General features: G+C 41.2%; 1 protein-coding gene across 4 annotated transcripts in view; it reads left to right on the top strand.

Moving 5' to 3' along the window:
• The window catches only part of RORA (RAR related orphan receptor A), a 675,046-nt gene that overhangs the window by 576,565 nt on the left and 85,135 nt on the right, over positions 1 to 13,346 (top strand). Inside the window, exon 1 of one of the 4 annotated variants that reach the window (XM_039865421.1) lies at positions 6,761 to 6,915. The exons of 2 other annotated variants lie outside the window; for them this stretch is intronic. In XM_039865421.1, the coding sequence (XP_039721355.1) occupies positions 6,885 to 6,915 (31 nt within the window). In that variant the 5' untranslated portion in view covers positions 6,761 to 6,884. Of the gene's footprint in view, positions 1 to 6,760; positions 6,916 to 13,346 lie in introns of those variants that run through there. One more of the 4 variants, XM_039865422.1, reaches the window with a different exon arrangement.

Genomic DNA, 13,346 nt, shown 5'->3' on the forward strand with positions numbered 1-13,346 from the left:
GTCATTTTTGATTCCTGAAGAAGTCAGTTTGCTATTTTCAAAATACTGAGTTGTACTCAATGGAAAATTAATATAGTTTTGAGAGTAGTAGCATTATGGTTAAAAGTGCACACCCTAGGTTCAGTTTACATAAGTCATTCATATGGTTTCACCACTTATTAGCCACGTCTTCTTGGGCAAGTTACTTAATTTCTCTGTGCCCCAGTGTTTTCATCTGTAAAAAGAGTTTTGGGTGAATTAAATGCTAAAAAGAGCATAAAAGGAAGTGCCTGCCACGAAATAAATCCCAAAGAATTTTTAACCAATAGGAAAGGTAAAAGCAGCAACAGCAGCAGTGATCTATAATTATTAGAAAACCATTTTGATTTTGGAAAATCGTTTTTGGAGACACAAGGTTTAACTGGATACTCAAAATCTAGTGTGAATTTTGGAGTCTCTGAATGGAATGCTTGATTTCATTTACCTCCATCTTACAAAATGAAGGAATTGTTTTTAATTCAACAGAAGAATATTGCTTTTTTAAAATGCAAACCTCACATATTTTGAAAACTTTAACATTTTTTATTAAAACAGGAAAGAAATGTACCAGTCTATTCTTGTTTCAGTACTCAGAGCATACTTTCCCAGTGCAAGCCTGGACATAAATAATACGTGTACTTCTGAAAGCTGAGAATAGACTTCTGGTCAGACACTGTCAGCCCAATGAATCCCATCCTGTGAGCTGGAGCTTAGATGTAAGCATCGAAACCACTATTGACATGTGGCACAACTGTCTGAAATGTCAATAGTTATAAAATAAGCATTTCATAATGCAGAATAATTGATTACTTTGCTTGACTGAACAGAAACATTTTCTCTGTGAAAGCAAAATAATGCCAGCATTTGCTCCTGGAACGCTCCTTCTTAGCTGCGAGACTCGGATTTCCCAGTGAAGCCCACGTTACTCTGCCGTCCTTAATCATGCATGACAAAAATAGGGAAAACCATCTGTAACTGCTTATCTTTTCTCCATTATTTGAAAATATATTTTTTAGATAGTTTTTAAAAAATGAGTTACAGCCTATGTACGAAGCATCTATATTAATGGGACTGTCTCGGATAATTTTCAGAACTGAAATGGATGAGATACAAAATCAAATAACATTCCATTTATCTTGTTCATCCTAAAACGCTCTGCTTAGCTTTTGCTCTGATGAAATAACACCCATTTCCAGTTTTATTCTTCCTCAGTGTGCTGTGATGTGGAACTCTTTTGCTCTATGTGTTTTATTAAGTGTAATTTAACTTTATGACTATCAAACCAACTATTAATCATTACAATAAGACTATGAAATAGGCAAACTGCAAAGAGATTTATTTTCTAAAGCACGATTTTCTTCTGGCCTCAATTATTTTTCAAAACTCATTCTCTAAATGTGTATAGTTTGCAAAGCTCTGCACTAGGGACTTGGAGGGAAAGCAGAAGAAATAGCTATAACCTATATTTTAAGCTTTCTTCCCTCGTCTGTATATACTTTATGTTACTATAAACCTTTACTACTAGTTCTTCCTTAAACAAGAAATGCATTTTCTGTTTCTGTACTTTTACCTGTGTTCTGCCCTCCTTCAAAGATGCCCGTTATTCCTTTTTCTACCCACTAAGATTTGATTTGTCTTTCAAGGTCTAGTTTAAGCGGTACCTCTTTCATGGAGTCCTTCATCTGATAAAGTTTAAGATTAACCCTGCACTGATTAAGAAGTACATTTCCACCAACAAGCCCTATTAAGAGAGAATCACTTTGTCCCTTCTTTAAACTGTTTAATTTATTACTTCCAGGCTCTAGCATCCTCATTTCACATATGAGGAAACAAAGGTTTGCTCAAGATCACTCAGCTAGTGAGTAGGATAAAGGGTGGTTTTGAGCCCAATTTTGTCTAACGCTTGAGATCATCCTATTATACCATGGAGTTCAATGAAACAAAGAAGACTTCTTGGAGAAATGGACATGGTGCAGGAGAAAGGGATGAAGGTGTTCCCAAGAAGCAGATGGGACAAGACCCTGAAAGTAGTAATGGGATGTTTGAGTTGCAGGAGCCCTTCGAGGCCTGTTCCCATTCCTTTATTCCTCAGGAAAGGGACCTGATGTCCTAAGAAGTGAAGTGACTTGCCCAAGGTGACATCAAAAGCTAGTAGCAGGTGTAAAACTTGAACCCAGGGCTCCAGGTTCTGAGTTTACTTCTATTTTTCATATTCCTTTAACTTAAATATTTACATATTATTGAGTTGAAATAGACACATACTGGCCACACACAGACACACACACACATTGTACAATATTACAGTTTCCCAATGAATGGCCTGATGCACCATCAGCTGTAGGAGTGGGGTGAGGATACCCCAGGAAACACAAGAGATAAAGTCTGTCTGGCCTCTGACATAAATCTCCTTCCTTGCTACCTTGCAGGTGTGTGTGAGGCATCTCTGTGGAGGTTGCTCAGGTCTGTAGGCCTATGAATTTTACCCTTTCCCTCGTGATGGTTACATAACATCTGCCAGTTCTTGGATTTCCTAATAGATGTATGAAATAGGTTGTTCCAGAAATCTCAGAATCTCTTCACCATTGTCTTAATTCAGCCAAGTCTTTCACCTCCAATATCCCATTACACTAAAAACCACACTAATGATTTGTAGCCATCTATCAACTGTGAGTGGCTATACAAACATCTTTTCAGTGGGCAACCAGACACTGCCTTCCTTTTAGAATGTTCAGACTGACTTGAGGAACTGACTTCCCTATAGAGTTTTCAGAGCCAAGGTCAACTGATTAGTGAGCTTCTCAAGATTAAGACTACTACCATTCTTGTTTCTCTAGTACAGTGCCTGGCACATAATAGGAATTCAGTAAATGGAGTTGATAATGTGAAGTGTGTGCGTGTGTGTGTGCGTGTGTGTGTGTGTGTGTAAAATTTAGGATGACTCTCGACACCAAAAAACAGTTTATTTCACCATATATCATAAGCTATGTATGTGCATACTTGCATATACATTTAAATCTTTGTGTATAATTGGTTTTAAATCATGATTAAGATATGTAAACTATGTTAATCTGTTAATTCTCTCCCCCTTAACACTCACAAATAGACTCTGGTGTCTAGGTTTCAGTATTATTCCATTTATAAGTGTTCCTTTATGGAGCACTGGCTCCTTCCAGACTCAAATTTAAGCAGGGATGTGATACATTGTAAGTAAGTTTGTGCCTTCTCTGTAGGTTCCTAAGTAGTCTTGCTTAGAATTCTCTGAGTCCGACCCTGTTTGGTCTGTAGAAGACCTGATCCTCTGGCTCTATGTTGACCATAATGGCCCAGCTCCTACAGATCCCAGTGGAGTGGTGGCTAAGGATGCAGCTGAATCCAGCTGCCTAGGACCACATTAACCTTTTGCTGATCCCTTTCTTGTTCAGCCAGAAAGAAATTAATTGAATTAGCAAGCTGCCACATTGGAGAGAGAAAATCAAGGCCTGGGTGAGAAAGAACCACAGAGCCAAAATGCTGTCTCTCACGTGCATCAGCAAACTTCGAAATCATCTTGACAACCCATTGGTTTGCCATTCTTCCCAGTAGCACTATATGTGTGATTCGGGGTGGTATACAATGAGATCAGACCCCATTTGGTAGAAAAACAAATATACTCTCATAAAGTCAAGCGTCATTCTTTTATTTAACCTCTGAATGTGGGGAGATTGGCATCAATTTACTGATTATACTCCAGTCTAGATCCCTGCAGAAATACAGCATGCTTTTCTCCCAGGTATTTCAGAACAACATGGCATCAGAAATTTCTCTCCACCTCCCTGCTAAATGACAGATCCAATGTGAAACCCAATACATAGGGACACCATGTGGGGCTGTGACTGTCTCTCGAGGACTCCGAGTTGAATTATCTGTGTTTTTAAGTATGCAGTGTGCCTTCTTTTTCAACTCAAGAGAAACATTTGAGTTGAGAATATATAACATAATCCTATTCGTGGTAAAGAATTCCCATTCCATTTAATTATCTCCATATAGGCGATAGTCTTTTAAAAAAAAAATTTCAGAACACTTGGTAAAAAAAATTTTAGTGGAAAGAATATGTTGCTTAACACTGTTTTACCTTATAGTAGGTATTCCATAAGCATTTGTTTAATATAATCCAAATAATTATTCCTATATTTTAACATATAGTTGATAAAAGTTTGCATTGAAATGTGTAACATTTATGGCTCCAATTTGGTAGTATGGAAGGGAGTAGCAGTCCTTTCATTCCTGACATTTATTTGAAGACTTATAATTCCATAGAAAATCTGTGTTTCAAGAGGCTTTTCTTTTACTTTCAAATTTTATGAGAACTTTGTGTTAATATAAAGAACAATAATATACCCTGGATTAAAAGCTCAAAACGTTTAATAGAGTCATGTTTACAAATAGCACCTAGCCACACAGGAAGGTTAAGACTTAATATTTGCAATTCTGTTGCTCATTAGCTGTAGGATGAGCATGAACTACATTTCTAAAGGGCAAGGTCAGTGTTACATTATCCTGGAAACATTTTTGTTGAATAAATGTGTAAATATTTCAAATAAGTATTATGAGGTTATATTTCTATTGGGGACATATCTGTAGGATGAATGATTCTACTACTTATAATTACAGGAGCACATGTCACGTTACTTGTCGTTCTCGATTACCGATTTCATTTGAAATGGCCACCGATTACTAGTAATGAACAACTATTTACCTTGAAGTCAGATATCTGACAGGCAGGCTAGAGCTAATGGATTTGGTCATTTTCAAGCATTATTTTCTAAAGCAGGATACTGTTTTAAAGTAACATTGTGAATTTTCTGAGTTGTATATCTGGATTCATTTGCAATGAGTATGAGCATGCAGTCTCTGATGTTTTCCCATCCTTTAACAGTACAAAGGAAAGAAAAATGTACCTGGGATCTACCTACAGGATAGTTTGGCATTACCCATCCTTGTTAAAGTTGTTAGCACAAAGGAAATCAAGAACCAGATATGAATGATAGTGTCAGTGTAACTGAGGGGTGTTGCCTCACTGCGAGATACAGTTGCACCATAGGAACATGGTGTGATTTAATTTCATAATTGTAAACATCACAGTGGGTATGGTTGATTTATTTGAAACTCTTGTCCACTTTGCTATGGCTGGTCAGCTGAATTAACATGGGTAGGTCTTGGCTTCACTCTTTTATGACTTTTCTTATTTTTGTGGTTTTATTTGGAAAAAAAATTCTAAAGGAAAAACTGTGTTGGATGACTTTAGCTGAAATCAACCTTTTATAAAGCTATGGCTTAATTTAAGGTATGATGAAATTTTTTGACCTTCTAAATCAAAGGACTCTGTAAATTTTGCCTGAAGGTGTGTCGGGGGAGGGGGCAGGCGGAGTGTGATCCTAGTTTTCTACAGTGCTGATTGTCTACGTGCGTTTTAAATTACGGCCCAACTCAGGGGCAAGGGCAACTGTTATGTGGAAAAAATGCTAGGACTCTCCTTGTTTAATCACTATGACTGCAGCAACTAATAACCATCTAATATTTTAAGTTGTAAATAGAAACAGATCATCAGAAAAGAAAGCAGAATTGAAGGAATAATAGCAGGTATGCAAAGTTGACTTTTGATAATTTTTTGTTATGCTCGATACTGCAGACACACTTGCAAAAATTTTAAATACTACACTCTGGCTAGTAGCATCTGAAATTCGTGGTAAAAAAAAATTATCTGATAATAATGTCATGATTTAAGTCTCCAAAAGGCCAAAAAGAATTAAGCTTTCAAATTTGAAGGGAATTAAGCCTTAGTTGCAAGTTAAAATTCACAAAGTTGACTTTTAGAGATCTTTTTTTTTTTTCCTGTCCAAAGTTGCACAACGTTTCATTTTTAGGGTGTGAAAATTTGAGCCTTTTTTCACTTTGTAAATGGGTTCCCAGGAGATAATGCTGAATATGGAAGAGCATAGGAATTTAGTGGCTCAAATAGGCTGGCGGCTGGAGTTCACGGAGGTGATTCATATACAGAGTTTTCTGCTCTTCTTCCGGGAGTCTGTGGTCTTGAGAGAGAAGCAGGTGTAAATCAGAACCTTAATCGTTGGTGTGACGAGGGTTACCAACGTCTGGTGGGCGTTCCCGCTGCCCCGGCCGAGTCTGTCAGGAAAGACTTCGGAGGTGCTTACTCTACTCCCCGGGGTGGTCTCGATGGCCGCGTTCTCCACGGATCTGCAAGGGCTCTACCTTCGGAACAGAGCTGGGGCGCTCTGGGAAATGGGTAATGCGGCTGGCTGCGGCCTCCCAGACCAAACACCTCTTTCCCACCAACAAGCCATAGCATTTAACATTCCTGGGGCTGGGAAGGGAGCGGGAGAGTGGGATTGGGTTTTGTGCCTCTTGCCCCACCGGCTGGGGGGATAAAGTGGTCAGGTGCGAGTTCCACGCGGCTCTGCATACAGAAAGCGCCCGGACGGCCACAGGTGCTCGGGAAGGGAAAGGGAAGGCCGGGGGCCCGGGCGCGGGCCGGGGGCGCGGGAGAGCAGCGCCGGGCCCGGGTGCGCCAGCTAAGCCGCAGCCGCTCACCTGCCCGCGGGGGCGGGGCGGGCGCGACGCTGGGGCGCGCCTGCCTCCCGCCTCCTGCCTCCCGCCCGGGGAGGAAGCAGAGGGGCGCGGTGTAAACAGAGCGACGGCCGTGATGTCAGCCGGTCACATGGAGCCTCTTATGGCTCGGGATGGCTCTCGGCGGGCGGGCAGCTGCGGCAGCTGCTGCTGTGGCTCGGGCGGCGGCGGCGCGGCGGCGGCAGAGGGGGCTCCGGGGTCGGACCATCCGCTCTCCCTGCACTCTCCGCACCGCGGCTTAAATGATGTATTTTGTGATCGCAGCGATGAAAGGTGAGCCCGGGCGCCCCGCCGGGGCCGGGTGGGCTGGCTGCTCCGGGGGGCGGGGAGGCGGGCGCGCAGGGGGAGGGGTGGGCGCGCCTGCCCGAGCGCACGTACTGCCCGGGGCTGGCCGCCGGAGCCCCGCCAGGGCCTCTGGGCCAACGCAGCGGCGCCACCTGAGCTCGGCCGCGGGATCTGCCTGCCTCCCGTTGGGGGCAAAGGCGCACGGGCTGGATCCCCCTCCGCCACCCTTTCCGGCTCCTGTCAGTCGCTGGGGTCCGCCAGGCACCCAGCGGGGCTCCGGGAAGAAACTTTGCCGGGAGTCGCCGCGCTTCTGAAAGGAAGGGGAAAGTCTCGGGCGCTCGGAGGAAGCCGAAGGCGCCCGCGGCGGGTGTCCAGGGCCCGCGCCCCGAACAGCTCTGGCCTACGTAGGGAAGGCGCGGCGGCCGGGCCGGCCGTGCGTGCGCGCGAACGTGTTGTCATCCCCGGGGACTGGTCAGCGCCCCGGGCCTTGCGCCCTCCCGCCTTGGCGGCCCAGTGGCCGTGAGCGGCCGCCCGCCAGGGAAGCGCAGCGGGTGCGCGCTGCGTCCCGCCGCGGCCACTTCCGAAAGTGGCTGGGCCCGAGCGAGACGGGCTTCTCGGCCGTGTCAGGTCTCCCTCGGCGGCCACCCGCAGCCGCAGCGCACCCCGACTTGATACTTTGGGGTGTGGATTTGCGGGCAGTGGTGGTTGGACGGCGGTGAGGGTCGACCGACGCGGGTCAGTCGCGGTCAAGCCGGCCTTCAGCCCTTATCAGACTTGTAGCAGGATAGCAGGGGGCACCGGCCGAAGTGAGGAGTAGCTCGAAGTCCTCCCAGGTGAGGAGGAAAGAAACGACGGCAAGTCGGGGAACTTTCTGATGAGAAAGCCAAAGTTTGGAGGTGTGCAGGAAGTCGCCTGTGCGGCCGGGAAAAACCAAGACACGCTCTTAGGACTGTTGCAAAGAGCCGCGGAGAAACTCAGCCGGCGGCACGTTGCCGCTCGTGCGCCAGGCAGGTTCCTCGGGGTAGATAATCTGCCCCGGCGGCTTCGCAGACCCGGCCGCCTGGAGTGGGGATTTAGAGCCCCATCTGTTCGCGACGGACAGGGCTCACCTAATGCGCACAATTTTTGCAGACCCGGACTGTCCTGCGGGTTCTGCCATCCGTGCGGGCGCTGCTCGTTAAACGTTTGCTAGGTTGAGGTTTTGTTGCAATCCAGAAGGAAGGACACCCGTTCGGTATCTGCGCCGGGTTTACTTTCGGATCACCGAGCTTTGCCTTCCTTCACTAGAGATGGGGTGGCATCTCTTTTATTAATTATTAACAGGCCGAAACGTACGAGACGCTAAGATGAGCTGCTTGAGATGAAATCTTTCTCTACGACGTGCCCACAGCAAATTTTCTTTTTTTCCTGTGGCTTGCAGGGAATGGGATTCAATCCTTTTTAGAATATGCAACTGATAAAGGAGATGTAACCTCCCGGTTCTTAAGAACCACTTTCTTGGGCATTTAAAATCATTTTTGGTAAGAAAAAAAAAATGTTAAGATTTTCTTACCATCTTCTTATGTAAAAGAAGTCTATGCTTGTCTCCTCCCCCTAAAAAAAACTTTTATCCTGTTTGCTGCGTTTCATTAATCCTGTAAGAGTTTAGTAGTTAAGACATGTTCTCCAATTTTTTTCTCTTTAAGTTATAGAATAGATTTTACTATTTGGAAGGTGCCAACGCTAGTCCTTATCTATTTTCTTTAATATAATTTGTGTTGATTGGGACAACAGTGAGAAGCTAAGGCCGTTTCCTCTAATGAACAGTAATCACCAAACAATAAAGTATCTTTTTAACATTTTAATTTTGACGTTTTCAAGTACATGGGCTTGTTTTTGCTTTTGGAGTTATAGTACAAAGTGAAGTGTCATACTATCCTTTTCTAATAGAATCATGAGAATGACACCACCACCATCATCCCAAAAAAGCTCTAGCCCACACATTTGTCTTGGAGTGACCTCTGGCTGCCGTAAGATAATGGATTCATAGTATTGTGCTTTGAGAAAAGTAGCTCTGAATACTGGCAAAACAGTTTTTCAATAAGCCAGAGAGAGAGAGAAATAGAATACATCTAGATAATTAGAATATTTCATTCTCAATATTATAACATCCTGTGTTTTAATGGGATTATCTTGCTTTGGTGCAAATTTAAAGAAAAATAGTTCATGGGAAAATGAGGAATGCTGTAAATGTGTTCATATCAGATTTAAGGGGGAAAAAACTGGCCCAGAATTGTATTAAATACTTCCCTACTACCTCTCAGTTTTACTAGTTAAATTAGTTCCATGTGTAAGAGAGTTTGTATAATTAGATTTTTTGTGCAAAACAGAAACACTGTTTATAATATAGGTTTTTGGTATGTATATAGATGTGGACTGTGAAGGGAGGAGGAGAGACAAGAGACTATAAAAGAGAAACCTTCTCTTTGTTGGCTGATTTACTGTTGTTTTTTAAACATCATTAAATCAGGCCTTTTGAACTCACCAAAGAAGAAAATCCTTCCTCTGCGTTAGTTGTCAAATAATTTAGGCTTAAAGTGGTTTCATGCTTAGAAGTAATAAATCTTCATTTGAGCAACTCTAGTCTCATCCTTCAGTTTTGTTCTTGTTTAATTAACAACAAAATTCCAATACCATTTGGATTGCTTCTTGGGCAAACAGAGAGAGCCAGCGATAACATTTATAATCAGGGGAGCACTTGTTCTGCTCATCATAAAAGTGTATTGGCCACATGTCAAGCAGCAGCCCAATGCTGAAAGGAAAGGCAAGTGCTTCGTCACTTTCAGTAGATTTATATACGTCTTTGCTTCTTAGTAGCGCTCAGCATATGTTCATGTAAATGGAGTTTTGAGAGTGAAGAGGAGGCTTAAACGGAATTTCTGTTCCATAATACATTCTTTCCCAGGACAATTCATGTGCAAATACAAGGTACCCTGTCACTTTGAAAATACTGTATACGTGGGTGATTAGTAGTATTTCCAACTCTAGTAAATTTGATTTTTATAGTTTTGAAGATTTTGGACTTTCTTTTTACCAAAATAAGATTTAAATTTTAACCCTGGTTTTATTTTAAGGATCATGTCAGAGGTATCCCTTAACTGGGATTTTTGACCTTCAATGGGTGTGTTTAGAAGAGAGTAATGGCCAGATCTCGAAAAGAGGAACCCCAAATGTCTGCTCTACTGCTTATTGGGTGAGGAGGGGTTAGTTCTTTTAAAGGCAAAGAGGTTCTCTGAATCTGTTTGTCCATGGGAGGAGATGGGAGCTCAGATCCTCTATGAAGTAGAGTCTTGACTTTATATATTTCAGTTACGTCACTTAAAATACAAAACAATATTATATTCAAGTAAACCACTTTGCCTTCGATTTGGATTGAGTACCATATAACTTCAATACTGCCCAGTAATAAAATAATACAATTTCTAAATAGAAATAGTCCTTAAAATATATGTATAGTGTATAGTTTAAATCTTAGGGCTTTTTAAGACTTTGTAGATATGTTAAAATATTAAGATTTCTCATTAGACTCCTTTTTCTCCCACTTTCCCCTCCCAGCCAAGTGAATTACAATAAATTAGATGTCATCAGCAAGTAGATAATTGCAAAGCACCTGCAATAGCACACAGCTAGCTACTTTGTAATTTGCTCTGGCCCAGCTAAGAAAACAGTATGTACAAATGACCATTTACTGGGAGAAAAAGTTGATAGATGAGTAGGTAGGTAGGTAGGTGGATGGATTGATGGATGGATAGATTAGATATAGATTAGATATAGATAGATAGATAGATAGATAGATAGATAGATCTGCAGAGGTAGAACTGGAATTCAGTTTTCTTAAAATTCTCTTAAATTATTTTAGTGATCAGTAAAAGCCATCACATGGAACAAATCTAAGAATATTTTGCCGTAGAAATGTTTTCTACATGCATTCTAAATAATCACAGTGTTTATTAATAACAAATTGAGGCTGCCTTAACCTATAAATTTTACATTTAGTAATTTTAAAATCCATCACTGGACACTCAGAGCGTTTGTTTCTCTGCTTAAAAAATAATAATTTGGAGACATACACTACTGACAACACAGGTGTGAATTAACATTTGATACTCTCTCGAAGACCACATATTGACCATTTGGGGAATGATTTACAAGTACTCTCCCCATTCTAGCTCCACCACTGGAGATACTTCCCTTCCACACCAGCCTTTGAGTCACGGACTTAGAGGTTTGTAGTCAGAGCTTTTGGTATCCATCAATGTTGTCTGTGACATGATGGAATGTAGTTTTTCTGTACATAAGTGCTATGTCCAGAGATAAGAGCTCTAAATACACAGATAATAGCTTATATTAGCGTATGGGCAAAATGCAAGAAGACAGTTGAAATCTTTTATTTCTGGATTTTCTTTCTTAGATGACATGTTAGCCCTCGTCACGTTATAAGGAGGTAATATAATTTTAAAATCTTTGCTCCTGTGTAAAAAGTAATGTCAAACCTATTCCCTAGGTTTGCCAGTGATTTCATTTTTTTGCTTTAGATTTCATTGCCTCTGAAGTTTACTAGGCATTTCACAAATAAGTAGAGGAATGATGTTAATCTATATTTGTTTTATGCTTTACGGTTTACAAGCATTCTTATGTCATTTAGTCCTCCTTGGAAAGTCATTGATAGTATCATGTTTTTTAGTTGAAGAAACTGAGGCTCACAGGGGTTATGTGCTGTATGTAGCCAAGCTCTTCCAGCTGATACAAGGCGAAGTGAGGATTAGAGCCCTAATTTCCACTATCTTCTTGATGCCTCCCCTGGAGGAAGCTGTGAAAATGTCCTGGATATAACTTTGTCTCTAGTTAGTGGAAATTATAACTCTGGCATTTATAAGGGGAAAAAATAGATTGAATTATGTAATGCTTTGCTGAGCCTAATATCCTTAAATTACTATTTAATAAAATCAATTTGGTACAAATGGGGTTATTCTTATTTGCTTATCATTAGCACTCTTCATCCATGATTTTCATTGAGTCTGCTTGTTATAAGAGGAACTGGGTGAAATATAAGCATTACTTTCCTAAAAAATACAGAATACCATGAAGTAAAGCTAACCTGTGTAACCTATGTCCATTATTATAGAATTGAGTTAGAGGTTATCTGTATGTTCCACTTTAGGCAAAGGAGCCTTCACAAATGCATCTTCTAATTTTAATATGCCTTTATGTAGTAGAAAGCTCTAGAGTCCTTGGTCTTGATAGTGCTGTCCTGGTTGTTTCCATGACAGCTAAGGGACATGATTGTAGACATACTCTTGAGAACTCTTTTGTCTTGTAGAAAAATCACGTGAGGGGTAAAAGTTTCCAAGTAGATAGATCTGCAACGCTCATTTCTCACTTGGTAGGTGTTTACCTCTCTGGTGACTGCATTGAGGTGTGTTTGTCTGAAAGCAAATAAGCATGATTTCATAGAGTCTTAGGGAAAGAAGAAACCTTAAAAGTCATTCAGATATATGTCCTGTGGCATTCGGTTTCTCTCCACAGGATTTCTGCCTAATGTTTGTCTGGTTATGCTTGAACATCTATCATGGAGAACTCACTATTGTTAGAGGTAGCTTATTCCATCTTGAATTAGAAAATTCTTATATCAACCATAAATCTCTCCTTTGTACTTTTAATATCTTAACTCTGATCTTTTGGGGTTGCGTAGAGCACATTTAATCTCATATGAAAGATTGTCAGTTATTTGAAGACAAAGTATGAAACACAGAACACACACACACCTCTCTAACCCTTAATCTTTGCTGTCCCTCTCCACTCCACTTTGTTCACCGTGAGCCTTCTCACAATCTTCCTCAAACACACTTTTGTCTAGAACCTCTCAAAATTTTTGTGCCAAAAGTGGAAGCTGAGTACTAGTTATGGTATGATTGACTCTGCATGTAACCCACCATGTAGTAAAGAGTAAAGATTTTAAATTTTGTTTTAAAATTTTTAAAGTACCTAAGCTAGGCTGTATCTTTAGGCCATCTTAGCCTTTGTGATATCATTGTAATTTGTGAAAGTGAACAAATTGACCTATTTAGGAATACTTTTAGATGAACTGAAGTTGATTATTAAATATCCAGGAAAATAAAAGATATTGCAAAAATAATTAGAACATTAGAAGCATTTATGAGATGTTTTTCTCCAGAGTAGTTCAGATCTGAGATAAGCCTGCCCTCTAGTGGTTACTTATGCATAGAAAGCTAAAAGCGGTAATAGTGCCAATGAATTTCCCATCAGGCTAGTGGAGGGGTCAAAGGTTGAAATTATTTTCTCAGTTGCTTTGGGGAATTCTACATCAGATTCAAAAGTGTAATTCATTGTTGTATGGTTGTCAGAAATGTAACAGTTGG

The sequence above is a fragment of the Pteropus medius genome, unplaced genomic scaffold (genome assembly GCF_902729225.1).
Source record: "Pteropus medius unplaced genomic scaffold, Ma_sr-lr_union100, whole genome shotgun sequence".
In the NCBI taxonomy this organism is placed as follows: Eukaryota; Metazoa; Chordata; class Mammalia; order Chiroptera; family Pteropodidae; genus Pteropus; species Pteropus medius.